The sequence below is a fragment of the Saccopteryx bilineata genome, chromosome 2, assembly GCF_036850765.1.
Source record: "Saccopteryx bilineata isolate mSacBil1 chromosome 2, mSacBil1_pri_phased_curated, whole genome shotgun sequence".
NCBI classification, from domain to species: domain Eukaryota; kingdom Metazoa; phylum Chordata; class Mammalia; order Chiroptera; family Emballonuridae; genus Saccopteryx; species Saccopteryx bilineata.
Genome location: NC_089491.1, coordinates 296,383,178 through 296,395,884, shown reverse-complemented (window position 1 = coordinate 296,395,884; position 12,707 = coordinate 296,383,178). Strand labels below are relative to the sequence as shown.

General features: G+C 49.0%; 2 protein-coding genes across 5 annotated transcripts in view; both read left to right on the top strand.

Moving 5' to 3' along the window:
* The window catches only part of ATF3 (activating transcription factor 3), a 55,108-nt gene extending 50,351 nt beyond the window's left edge, over positions 1-4,757 (top strand). For 3 of the 4 annotated variants that reach the window (XM_066261403.1, XM_066261402.1, XM_066261404.1), the window contains exons 3-4: positions 2,035-2,142; positions 3,321-4,757. In XM_066261403.1, the coding sequence (XP_066117500.1) occupies positions 2,035-2,142; positions 3,321-3,518 (306 nt within the window). In that variant the 3' untranslated portion in view covers positions 3,519-4,757. The remainder of the gene's footprint in view (positions 1-2,034; positions 2,143-3,320) is intronic. The other variant, XM_066261401.1, reaches the window with a different exon arrangement.
* A 5,712-nt stretch (positions 4,758-10,469) lies between these two features.
* Positions 10,470-12,269, top strand: GARIN4 (golgi associated RAB2 interactor family member 4). Its single transcript, XM_066254491.1, has one exon. The coding sequence runs from the start codon at positions 10,470-10,472 to the stop codon at positions 12,267-12,269; it is 1,800 nt and encodes a 599-aa protein (XP_066110588.1).
* Positions 12,270-12,707: the final 438 nt, after the last annotated feature.

Genomic DNA, 12,707 nt, shown 5'->3' with positions numbered 1-12,707 from the left:
CAGGGATTGTATCCTGCTGGTCTGCTGACCATGAGCTGGTGATTCCTGGGCATCCCTAGCTCATTACTATACAAATAGATCAGTATTTATTTGCTGGTTGAATTCTTTCTTTTCATATTAATACACTGATGGGACTGAACTAAATGATCTCATAGGAAGGCTTTTCCCTCTGACAGCACGTGACACTGAGATTTGCTCTACTTTCCAGTACTTTCCCCACATGAGCAAACCCGGAATCCTCTCCCACCTATCCAAAAATGTCTGTAGGAAACGTCAAAGGAAATACCAGAATTGCCGTGTTGTTGATGAAGACACAGATGGCGAGGTTAATAACTGAAGCTTATACAGCCCTGACTGGAAGTTAAGCACTGTGCAAAGCATTCACATTTATTAGCTAATCTGTCCCTCATCATAACCCTATTAGGTAGGTAAGATTATTCACCCCATTTTACAAATGAGGACACTGAGGCTCAGAAGAGCATGGTAACTTATTCAAGGTCTCACAGCTAATAGGTCATAAAGCTGGGATTCAAGGGCAATTTAGTCTAAACCCCAAATGTCTCCCTGTGTGGTTCTGGGATCCAGGATGTAAAAGATGGAATTTCTTTCACCATATTTCCCCCTTGGGCTTTGTTTCTCTAAATCACAAGGCCCCCCATCAAGTATCATCTAATCCAAATGGCCAGTAGTAAGTCAGGTGATTATGTTGTACCAGGATCGCCTGGGTTTGAGGTGTGGCTCTTACACCCTTTCCCACTGTCTAGAGCAGTGACATGTAACATGACAAAGTCTCACATTAGCAGCCTAAACCATTACCCACTCAGCCCACAGGGAGTGCTTCACCCCAGCAGGACTCAGGTCTCTAAACTAAGTCCAGCAGCTGGACTTTGCTCATTCCTCATCAGGCCTCAGACGAAGTCAGGTTCAGAGTGAACTTCCAGAGGACTGATCCTTAAACAGGGTAGGGTGTTGTTCTCTGAGGAGTCCTAGGGCTGACTCAGGGTAGAGCACAGAGGAAGAGGTAAGTATTTAATTGAAGGATAAACCAATGGATGGTTCTAGTTTGCCAGCCAGAAATGGCACCAAGCCATGGGTTGATTATGCCACTTTGGCTGGGAATGACCTTGGGTTCCTCTTCTCCAGGAACTCCATGGGCTTCTCCTGAATTCAGGAAGGAGGCACTCTAGTGCTCCAGGTGAAGAGAGATGAATGGGCTGCCCCTGGGTCTCAAATCAAAGAAACGGGGACAGGGTGACTGAGCCATTGAGGTTCCTGGTTCTAGGGGAAAGGACATATTTGCCAAACAGAATCTGTTTCCTGCGCTAAATGGTTCATTTATTACCAATAGTTATCAATTTGAATATCAAACTCTTATTTCAAAAAGCAAATGCAGGCCCTGGCCGGTTGGCTCAGTGGTAGAGCGTCGGCCTGGTGTGCAGGAGTCCCGGGTTCGATTCCCGGCCAGGGCACACAGGAGAGGCGCCCATCTGCTTCTCCAACCCTCCCCCCTCTCCTTCCTCTCTGTCTCTCTCTTCCCCTCCCGCAGCCAAGGCTCCATTGGAGCAAAGTTGGCCCGGGAGCTGAGGATGGCTCCATGGCCTCTGCCTCAGGCACTGGAATGGCTCTGGTGGCGACAGAGCGACGCCCCAGATGGGCAGAGCATCGCCCCTGGTGGGTGTGCTGGTTGGATCCTGGTCAGGCGCATGCGGGAGTCTGTCTGACTGCCATTTCCAGCTTCGGAAAAATACAAAAAAAAAAAAAAAAAAAAGCAAATGCATTTTTTAAATAAGCTAAATTTTAATTTATCAATATTGCCAATATAATCTTAACAGTTCTTTGATTTTCATTTTTTATTCCTAAGGGTGTATGTGTGCGGCGAGGTCTCATATAAGAGTCTGGGGCTTACTTTTTCCAGGTCCTTTAGCATTACGGCTGCCCTAATGTGCCAGTCTTTGCTGGCAATAAAAGGCAGGGTATTTGACGTGGGTTGTATTTCTTGCCTCCCACTAAGCAGGTGCCTCTTGGATTTTATAGGTAGCCCCTGAAGAGGATGAAAGGAAAAAGAGGCGACGGGAAAGAAATAAGATCGCGGCCGCCAAATGTCGAAACAAGAAGAAGGAGAAGACGGAGTGTCTGCAGAAAGTGAGTGTCTTCTCACCTTGCCCTGTCCCCTTGCTCATGCCTGTCCCCCACTGACCTCTTGCCACTCCCAGAAGGGGAGTTCAAAAAGTCTCCTACCCAGCAGTGTTTTTCCCAAGAAGGGCGTTGTTGCTGGCAGCAGGAGTGCCAGTGGCTGGATGTGGCACTAACAAAGCCGTTGGCACAATGCATGTGACTCTGGATGGAGAAAAGCAGGTGTGTGGATTAGAAACCATGGCAGCCTCAGCCAGTCCCTGCACGTCCTGCAGCTTCCAGGCTGCGGGGTATGTCAGCCCGGTGTAAGAGGCTTCACTTGCCCCTTTTCCCAAGAAAGGGAGCTGCCAGCTCACATTTGGCTCACAATGAAACGCTTTTAATTAATCTCTTCAAATAAGTTATTTCCTTAATCTGCAAGCAGTGGTTCAGCTTTCTTGGTGTTCCTGTGTAGCTCTTAACTCTGCAGCTCTTCTCCTTGGCTCACCCAAGAAGCTTAGCTCCTGGCTGCATTCGGCCAGCTCCCCTTCCTAAAGGGGACGGCATCTATGGCTGGCGGGCCGGCTCATGGTGCCGTTTCTCCAGTGGTCATGTCCCTTCCCCCAAGGGCGGACAGGCCAGGGCAGAGTCTTCACCTAGACTGCACACGTCCCCAAGGGTTCTGTGGATTGCTTTAGGGAGTCAGTTAAAATTCAGACATTTTGTGTGTTGCCATCTACATTCTGGGAAGATGAGCTTCTTGGTAAAATTAGTGACTCACCAAAGACGAAGCGCCATGAGTCTGGATTTCGCCCCTGCCCCCATGGCCCTGTGGGTCCAGAACATCCGCACACGGGCTGTTGGACTCAGGCAGAGGTGATCTCTGAGCCACTGGTTCTACTGCAGCTTCATTACTATTAAAGCACCGCCTGCCTCAACCTTGAGTGGAAACTCCAGGGCATCTCTGAAGAAGCCTCTAAGTTCAAAGGCTTCTGCGGGTTCTAGATTCGCCCAAACCTAAGACGGCTGCCCGGCTTTGTGAGCACTGGAGCAGGGAGCCAATGGCTTTGCCTCTGCAGGCCATTTCCAGCTTGATGAGCCCTCACATGTCCCAGGTGCTACCCTGCCACCCAGGGGCCACTCCCTGGCCATCCCCCCCTTGCTGGACCTTGGCTCCATTCCTAATAACTCTGTTGTTTGACCCCCAGGAGTCAGAGAAGCTGGAGAGTGTGAATGCTGAACTGAAGGCCCAAATCGAGGAGCTCAAGAATGAAAAGCAGCATTTGATATACATGCTCAACCTTCATCGGCCCACATGTATTGTGCGGGCTCAGAACGGGCGGACTCCAGAAGATGAGAGAAACCTTTTTATCCAACAGATAAAAGAAGGAACATTGCAGAGCTAAGCAGCTGTGGTTATGGGGGCAACTGGGAACTCCTCATCGAATTCTCCTTCTACATCTAAAACCCTGCAGTCATTGGAAACCTGACTTCCTGTGCACCTCTCAAATCCCAGCAGCAAAGAACCATGGAGGCGGGAGGGCTCAGTGACCCGGCTGGGCCTCTCCAGTCTGCCCAAGAGTGGACTTTGGACCAGAGCAAGGGCATTTTTTGCCTCAACTCCAGGATTTAGGCCTTAATATATCAGCCATTCTTGGATTCTCCAGATGTCCCCTGGTTAGGGTCTTGCCCGCCTTTCATCTGGACTACAAAAAAACAGAACTCCCACCATTAGGATCCATGCAGAAGAAGTGTCCTGGGTAGGTGGGGTGGAGCCACCTCCTCCACTTCCACTGCCATGGTCACTTGTAGGGGACATGGAGTGAGGATGGCATTTAGGAGAGTCGTGCAATGGCCAGGGTTGTGCTTCTAGCAAACATGCTGTTATGTACAGGAATTACTGTGTGCAAGACGTTTGTTTCATAACTAGGCATTGTGCTCTCCTGATGTTTGTTCTGACAACACTGGTGTGACTTTTTCGTGACTTTCCTCAGCTCTGGTTTCTGAGCGTTGGAGAGGTTATCACCATGTGTAGTGTCTTACAAAATGTTCAGGTGGCCGGAAGAGCTTGTCAGCCCCAGGAGAACAGAATTTTGCTGGCCAGTAGTGCAGTTTTGTGCCAACTTTCCCTTGGCACACAGGCATTAACACAAAATTCATGGGCATGACTGCAGGTCTCTGTCATAGGAAGAAAGCAGAAAGTCCACCTTCCAAAGAGTCAGGGCTCTGCTCAGTGACTTAGGTCAGAAGTTACTTCTAGGCCCGAAGAGAGCCAAAGAATATTCCATTTTCCTTTTCTTGCAGTTGGAAACCACATTCAGTGGAGGCACATTTGAAGCTAGGTGATGCCTAGCTTTAGCATTAGTGGATGTTAATGGCATTGTTTTTGTCATGCAGATGTTTGTAGAAATCTGGCCCAGAGCATTTCCAGCTGTGAGGTCCTTCACACTGGCCACAAGTTCTCGGGTCTGTTTAAATTCTGATGTTTCTGTGAAATCCTCAGAGTGTTTAATCCTACTCAACAGTATCATTACAATTTTCTGTAAAAGGAAAATATTACTTATTTATCCTAAAATTCCTAACCTGTCAATATAATAAATATTGAAACCAAGATACGATAAACTTCATTGTTGTGTTGGTTTCTGTTCTTTTTTTTTTTTTTTTTTTCATTTTTCTGAAGCTGGAAACGGGAAGAGACAGTCAGACAGACTCCCGCATGCGCCCGACCGGGATCCACCCGGCACGCCCACCAGGGGCGATGCTCTGCCCCTCGGGGGGGGGGGGGGTCGCTCTGCCAGGACCAGAGCCACTCTAGCGCCTGGGGCAGAGGCCAAGGAGCCATCCCCAGCGCCCGGGCCATCTTTGCTCCAATGGAGCCTTGGCTGCGGGAGGGGAAGAGAGAGACAGAGAGGAGGGGGGGGTGGAGAAGCAAATGGGTGCCTCTCCTATGTGCCCTGTCCGGGAATCAAACCTGGGTCGCCTGCACACCAGGCCAACACTCTACCGCTGAGCTAACCGGCCAGGGCCGGTTTCTGTTCTTTTAAATCTGGTTGATTGTTGAAATCGAGTCATTCTTCCGCCCCTTTCTGCTTCATGGTGGGAAGGAGATTAGTCTTAAATATTTTCCAAGGGTCCCTTTGTTCTTTGGGGTGCCACTAGCTGGGATAGTTGACTTTCAATCCCATTCCTCAGTCTAACTGTGGCATCTGATGCTCAATTTCTCATTGACAAATCCTGGAACACGAGCACCAAGTATATCCCTGACATGAATTGTCTAATGTTAAGACAGAATTTTGATATAAAATCTGGGTTGTTAAATACCTCAACTCCCATTTTCTCTGAATGTACAAAAGCCTAAAACGTACACCTGTTGTTCAACCTGCGCCATGGACATCTTCCATTCTGCCACAGAACTTCTCTCCAAGTATTCCCTTGAATTTTGTTCATTCTAAATGCCCGAATGTGTGTCTCATTGTTATAATTATGCATTTCAAAGATCAGGAAAAAATGAGGGGAAGATGAAGAAGAGGAAAGGGAGAATAATTTGAGATGGGATAGGTGTGATCATTCAACCACCTGATTCTGGGATCTCTAGGACATGGGATTCCCTAGGTCGGTAACCGAACCACCTCCCTTGCTCTTGACCTGTGTGTATATGTAACACTCACAGGCTAGAAATAAAAATTGGCTACACTGCTACCAGTGCTGCTCTTCAGAGATGATGGCTTCACGCACAGGAATAGCGCCTGCTCCTTGGACCTCATATATGGTTCTTTAAATGATTACTTGTGACACAGGTGTCCTACTCTTGCTGCTTTAATTGCACATCAGGGGTAGTTCCTAATCTGTAAAGAGCCAGCTGGTGGACATGCCATTCGCCCTTCTTGTAGGTGATCATCTTTTCCTTATCCTGGTGGAGGGGGGAAAAATTCCATGCATTTACCCTCCGGTTACAAGTAAAGGTGCCACCAATCAGCTGTTAGAAAACTCAAGATCATGCCTTAGCTATCATGGACAATGAATGGGTCAGAGAGGAAGGAAGGCGTTGGTGGCTATAGCAGGAAAAACTGACCTGAGAAATGTGCTGTATATGGTTAATGAAACTAAGTTCTTTTAACAAATGCATTAAAAATAGTTTTGTTTTCTGTAGCCGAGTTTATGCCTTGCTACTTTAATAAAAAAACAAAAAAGGATGACTATGTATTTACCATCAAGTCATTTGGCTCATGTCATTTCACATTTGATGGAGAAGGATGGTTGGGGGGGGGGGGCAGGAGAATAAACTTGGATGGGACCTCCGCCAGAATGACAAGGTCTTTTCCCTGGGCTGCCTCTGTAGTGACATCACACTGACAGGCCCGGGAAGCCCCTCCTTCCTCCTCTCTCCTGCCCTCCTCCTGTCCCTGGGCCTTTCCCTGAGATCTGGCCTGACACCTGTTTTGGAGGCAAGAGTTTTAATTGGTTCTGGCCCAGGACACAGGTTCTAGAATTGAAACTTTCACTTTCTGCCAAGAGCTAAAAGGCTATTTTTTATCTTTATCTTAATTTCTTTTCTGCTTATAGGCTTTTAATTACAAACGCCTGAAACCCAAACCCAAACTGAGCTTTCTCCGAGCTTTCCCAACCCACAGTATTCGGTTGTGTTCAAGGAGTTCCTCTGAGGCTTGAACAGGGTTGTCATGACTCTGCTGAGGTAAAACCTCACAGGGAGCCAGGCTTGCCCACTGAGCATCCTTCTGTCTTCTCATGGTGGCTCTAACTCCAGAAGCTTCTCTTTGTTTAATCAAGTCTGCCTCAGGAAGGAATTCACACTGTGGCTTAAAGGGACAGTTGAGAACTAATGCCAATAAGAGCTAACATTAATAAGACAATATGCTCAACACGTTACAGGTATTTTTTTTAATTTATTTATTCATTTTTAGAGAGGAGAGAGAGAGGGAGAGAGAGAAGGAGAGAGAGAGAAACAGAGAGGGAGAAAGAGGAGAGGGGAGGAGCTGGAAGCATCAACTCCCATATGTGCCTTGACCAGGCAAGCCCAGGGTTTCGAACCAGTGACCTCAGCATTTCCAGGTCAATGCTTTATCCACTACACCACCACAGGTCAGGCACATTACAGGTATCGATCGACTTACGACCTATGCAACTTACGACCATTCGACTTTACGACCATAATCGCTAGCCACGACTGTCTGGCAGCGCAAGCATTGCCCAGCTGGGCATACGACAGTGCGGACCAGCTTCCGGCAGCACTACCATCTCCGCGGGCACCATTTCAACTGTTATCCCAGACTTGGTACAGCAATTTGTGTTTTGTGTCTTGGATATTTTCATCAAACCCCTCCCAAGATGTCTACCAAGAGGAAATTGTCTTTGTCTACGCCTCAGCCTGCCAAGAAGGAAAGAGAGGCCATCGATCTCGACACAAAAATGAAGGTAATTAAGCAGTACGAAGGAGGAAAGAAAGTGAATGTGATCGCACATGATACGAAGTTATCACACTCAACTGTGTCGATGATTTTGAAAGATAAAGATTTCGTGAAGCTGTGAAAGGTTCTGCACCCATGCGATCAACAGTTATAACAGAGCAATGAAGCGAGCCCATCCACGAAATGGAGGAAATTATGATTATATATGACTTAAAGATTTTTATAACATCATTTCACAGTACTGTACATATAGCCTACTCAACTTACGACCAAATCGTGTTACAACCAGTGTCGTATCCAATTGCGGTCGTAAGTCGAGCACCAGCTGTATATGCGTTCTCTCGTTTAACCCTCCCAGCAACTGTTAGTGTTCCCGTTTTACAGATGAGGAAGTAGAGAGCTGAGTAGTTTGGTCAAGGTCATACAGTTGATCTTTCTAAAGCTGAAACCTATATTTTTTAACTATCGGGTTTCTGAGCAGTTGTGTGAGTATATGTGTGTGTATGTGATTAAAATACACATAAAATTTGTCATCGTAACCATTACAGAGTGGACAATTCAGGGGCATTTATTATATTCACAATATTGTGCAACCATCTCCATTAGTTCCAGGATTTTTCATCACCTCCAAAGGAAATCCTGTAGCTATTCAGCAGTCGTTCTGCATTCTCCCCTTCTGCCAGCCCTAGGCAACCAATAACCTAATATCCGTCTCTACGGATTTGTCTCTCCTGGATATGTCATACAAATGGAGCCATACAATATGTGGCCTTTCATATATGGCTTCTTTAACTTAAAAAAAATGTTTTCAAGGTTCATCCATGCTGTAGCATGTACCAGTATTTAATTCCTTTCTGTGGGTGAATAATATTCCACTGTCTAGCTAGACTGAATTTTGTTTATCCATTCATCTACTGACAGACAGGTGTATTTTAACAGAAAGATACCTTTATCCTCAATGAATCTCTAAGAGAGATAAGAGGGTTGGAAACAGGGGTCTTTTTCAGAAGTTTCAAGTAACAATTTAGAAATCACTTATTCTGTAATTAGCTCTGTGGGATCAGCAAAAAGGCAGTAAGTCTAATGGTACACACGCCCCGTGGGTACCAGCGCTTCCAAACCACGTCTGGCTGGTATGGAGGCGCTGCAGGAGGGCCTTCGGCAAGCACCCAAAGTTGAAGCTTACTTACACAGGCTGTTTGCACAGGTATAATGGAAGAACTGAGGTGGCCCCCTGGATAATTTAACTGGCAACTCAGCCCAGCAACTGTCTTGAATTTTCTCTATAACGTACACACACACAAACACACACACACACAGAATTAATTATGCAACTTCTAAAAATGTACAAAACAGATCTTGGAGATAGTTAAATCAGTCCAGTTTGAAAATATACGGTCAGCCCAAACTTTCTTTGTGAAGTCAACTACTTAGTGGTTCAGAGCAAAGGCTTTAGAATCAGCCAGACCTGCATTCAAAAACTGCCTCCAGCCTGACCTGTGGTGGTGCAGTGGATAAAGTGTTGACCTGGAATGCTGAGGTCGCCGGTTCAAAAACCCAGGCTTGCCTGGTCAAGGCACATATGGTAGTTGATGCTTCCTACTCCTCTCCCTGTTCTCTCTATCTCTTCCTCTCTCTCCTCTCTCTCTAATAAAAATGAATAAATAAATTTTTTTTAAAAAAAGAGCATTGCTTCTTATAAATCTTAAAAAAAAAAGGCTGCCTCCACCCAACTCCATTAGTTGTGTGAATTTAGGCAAGTGATAAACCTCAATATTTTCACTTGTAAAATAGGGATGGTAGAAACAGCACCAAACTCAATGAATTCGTACAATCCTGTGTGAAGAACATAACATGGCTGCAAGGGGAAGCATACTTTTAAGGCCATTATTGAAGGTCACTATCATCAACATTAACTGAGATTTTATAAAAGGATGGACTAGGGATCAACACTACCAATTCTGGGTTATTTGATGAAATTAAACCTTGATCTCAATGATTCAAATTTACCCCATCATCTCACATTCCTACAGATTTTGCCCAATTTTCTTTTTTTTTCTTTTTCTTTTTTTTCCCCGAAGCTAGAAATGGGGAGAGACAGTCAGATAGACTCCCGCATGCGCCCGGACCGGGATCCACCCGGCACGCCCACCAGGGGCGAAGCTCTGCCCACCAGGGGGCGATGCTCTGCCCCTCCGAGGCGTCGCTCTGCCGAGACCAGAACCACTCCAGCACCTGGGGCAGAGGCCAAGGAGCCATCCCCAGCGCCCGGGCCATCCCTGCTCCAATGGAGCCTTGGCTGCGGGAGGGGAAGAGAGAGACAGAGAGGAGGGGGGGGTGGAGAAGCAAATGGGCGCCTCTCCCATGTGCCCTGGCCGGGAATCGAACCCGGGTCCCCCGCACGCCAGGCCGACGCTCTACCGCTGAGCCAACCGGCTAGGGCTCCAATTTTATTTTTGAACCCACCTGAATCCCTGGCAAGGTGGGCTTGTCCTCTGTTGGGGCAATGGGTATTTGAGGAAATGATGGTGGCCCTGCCCTGAGGGGTGCTGAGGGATAGAAACAAAGGGGTATGTGACAGTGACAGGTCACAAAGGACAGCAGAGGATATATATGGCCACACAGGGGGGTTAGGCCAAGAGAGGAGTTCACAGCCTCTTGGGGAAATTAAAAAATCAAAGGTGGAGGTGAAGTGAGGCAGAGGGGAAGCCCACTACACATCTCTGCGTTCTTGAAGAGGTTCAGGCTGGGGTCCAGGCCCCTCTAGCATCCCCACCCCCAGCCCTGCCTCTGGGAGGCGGGGAGACAAAGCAGGGCCCTGTGGGGTGGGGTGGAGTTGGGTTGAGAGACCTGCTATAGAGCCTGTATACCACTCAGGAGGCCACTGCTCCCCCTTCCTGCCAGCACTGCTTGTTGTGATCAAACAAAGCCATGCACCACCAGTCCCCGTTGCCACGTCACAAGGCCCAGACTGGCTCCAACACGGGCACGTTTAATTCCACCATGGGGAAACTGCAGCGACAACTGTACAAGGGAGAGTATGACATCTTCAAGTATACACCTGTATTTGAGAGCGACTTTATCCAGATCACAAGACGGGGAGAAGTGGTGGATGTACACAACCACGTCCGCCTGGTGACCGTGGGCATCGCCGCCACCAGCCCCAGCCTCCCACTGCCAGATGTCATGCTGCTGGCCCGCCCAGCCCCCGGCCACGGAGAGAATGCAGGGCACAGCAAAGTCACCAAGGGGGGGAACAGCAAGGCTGCAAAGACCGTAGAGCTCACGAGGCTCCTTCCCTTGAAGTTCGTGCAGATCTCCATTCACGACCGTAAGAAACAACAGCTGCGCCTGAAGTTTGCCACTGGCCGCTCGTGCTACCTGCAGCTGTGTCCCCCTTCAGATGCTCCGGAAAACCTCTTTGCCTACTGGCTGAGGCTCATTCACCTCCTGTGGACACCAGCGAGCAGTCACAGTGCCACCTACACCACGCTTGCCGGGGACATGATATGCATGCCTGGGTTAGGGGAGGATGACAGGGGGGATCTGGCAGAGGCCAACTTCCAAGGGAGTAAGGATGAAGACCAGGTCAGCATAAGAAGCCTCCACGTGGTCACTGAGGTGGCTGGGGCCACTGCTGCAGCTTTTTCTGGGGGGGAGGGAATCCAGTACGACTCTGATGGAGTCACTGCCATGCCTGATGTAGCTACCCAGGACACAGAACCTGTAGAGCTTGACAAAGTGCCAGGAGCGGCAGCGTCAGCAGGGGTGACAGCCAGTGCCACAGCAGTCGCTCTGAGCGTGGCCATAACCGAGCCTGCTGTCCCTGAACAACAGAGCACAGCCATAGCAGAGGCAGCCACCAGGGATCCAGGAGGAAGCAAAACCAGCATAGCAATTGTGGGTGCTGCTGACATGTCCCCCAAGAGCATTAAAATGGCCCGGGCAGGTGCCGCAAACAAGTCTGCAGGGTGTCCTTCCAACACTAGCCTCTCCGCGGAGGCCGGCATGATTGCTGCAACAGCAAAAGCAGAGCCTCCCGGCGAGACTATTGGAGAATCAGCTAACGACCCTGCTGCGGGACCTCTTGTCTCAACCTTGCCCAGCGAAGACTGTGTGAGGGAACAGTCCGGGAGGCAGCAACAAGTGTCCCCGGCCAGGGCCAAGGCCCGCAAGAGCAAAAGGGATGAGGGGCAGAGAAAGGAAAGGGAGGAGGCTCTCAGGAGTCCCCACCATCGCAGGGGAACTGAAAGCCAACACAAGCCCGGGGGTGACAAGATAGCCCAAAAGCCACCTGGCTGGTCCGCAGCCAGGCAGAGAGATGACAAAAAGGAGAAAGACTGCCACAGCCCAGGGAGCAGCAGGCCCGTCCCCAAGGACTCCAGGACCTCTCACAAGTCGGGGAGGAGGAGCTTGTCTACCAGTAGCTCAGGTCCCGCACCCAAGAGACTAAGCAGGATCAGCACTTTCTTCAGGAACGTCAAAGCCAATCTGACTACGAAAACAGTGGCCTCACCACTGGACAATGTGACTGAGACAATGGAGAGGAACAGCATGAAGGCCATCACAGAGATAGGAGAGAGTGGCCAGGGGCCGGTGGTGGTGGATGGTGCGACACTTGAGATCATGGAGACAAGGACCTTCGAACCGAGAACTGGAAGCTGCAAAGGGGACCCGGGCTCCCGGGAGATTCCCAGAGAGCCTATTTCAGCTTTCCTTACTGCAGTTTAAATAAAGATCGATACAATCTGAATACAATCTAGACAGTGCTGTTTCCTGTCTGAATTTTTTATGTCCCATGTCTAGTAGTGACTTCACAGTGGATTCTGTGATTTAGCTGGGCTGCAGCCTGAGCCCCCAGGGTCCAGTCAGGAGCAGCACCACCTCACCTCACCGCCTCTGTTCCTTTCTGGCCTTGTTCCCCAGGGCCGTGGCTGAAAGTCAGACTGTGACCTGGGAAGCTCCACCTCCACCATCTCCCTATCCTTTCTTTTCTTTTTTTTTTTTTTTTGTATCTTTCTGAAGCTGGAAACGGGGAGAGACAGTCAGACAGACTCCCGCATGCGCCCGACCAGGATCTACCCAGCACGCCCACCAGGGGTGACGCTCTGCCCACCAGGGGTGATGCTCTGCCCACCAGGGGGCGATGCTCTGCCCACCAGGGGGCGA

What these genes read in the sequence shown, in the direction of transcription:
- GARIN4 (XM_066254491.1), top strand. Translation starts at nt 10,470, where the DNA reads ATGCACCACCAGTCCCCGTTGCCACGTCACAAGGCCCAGACTGGCTCC.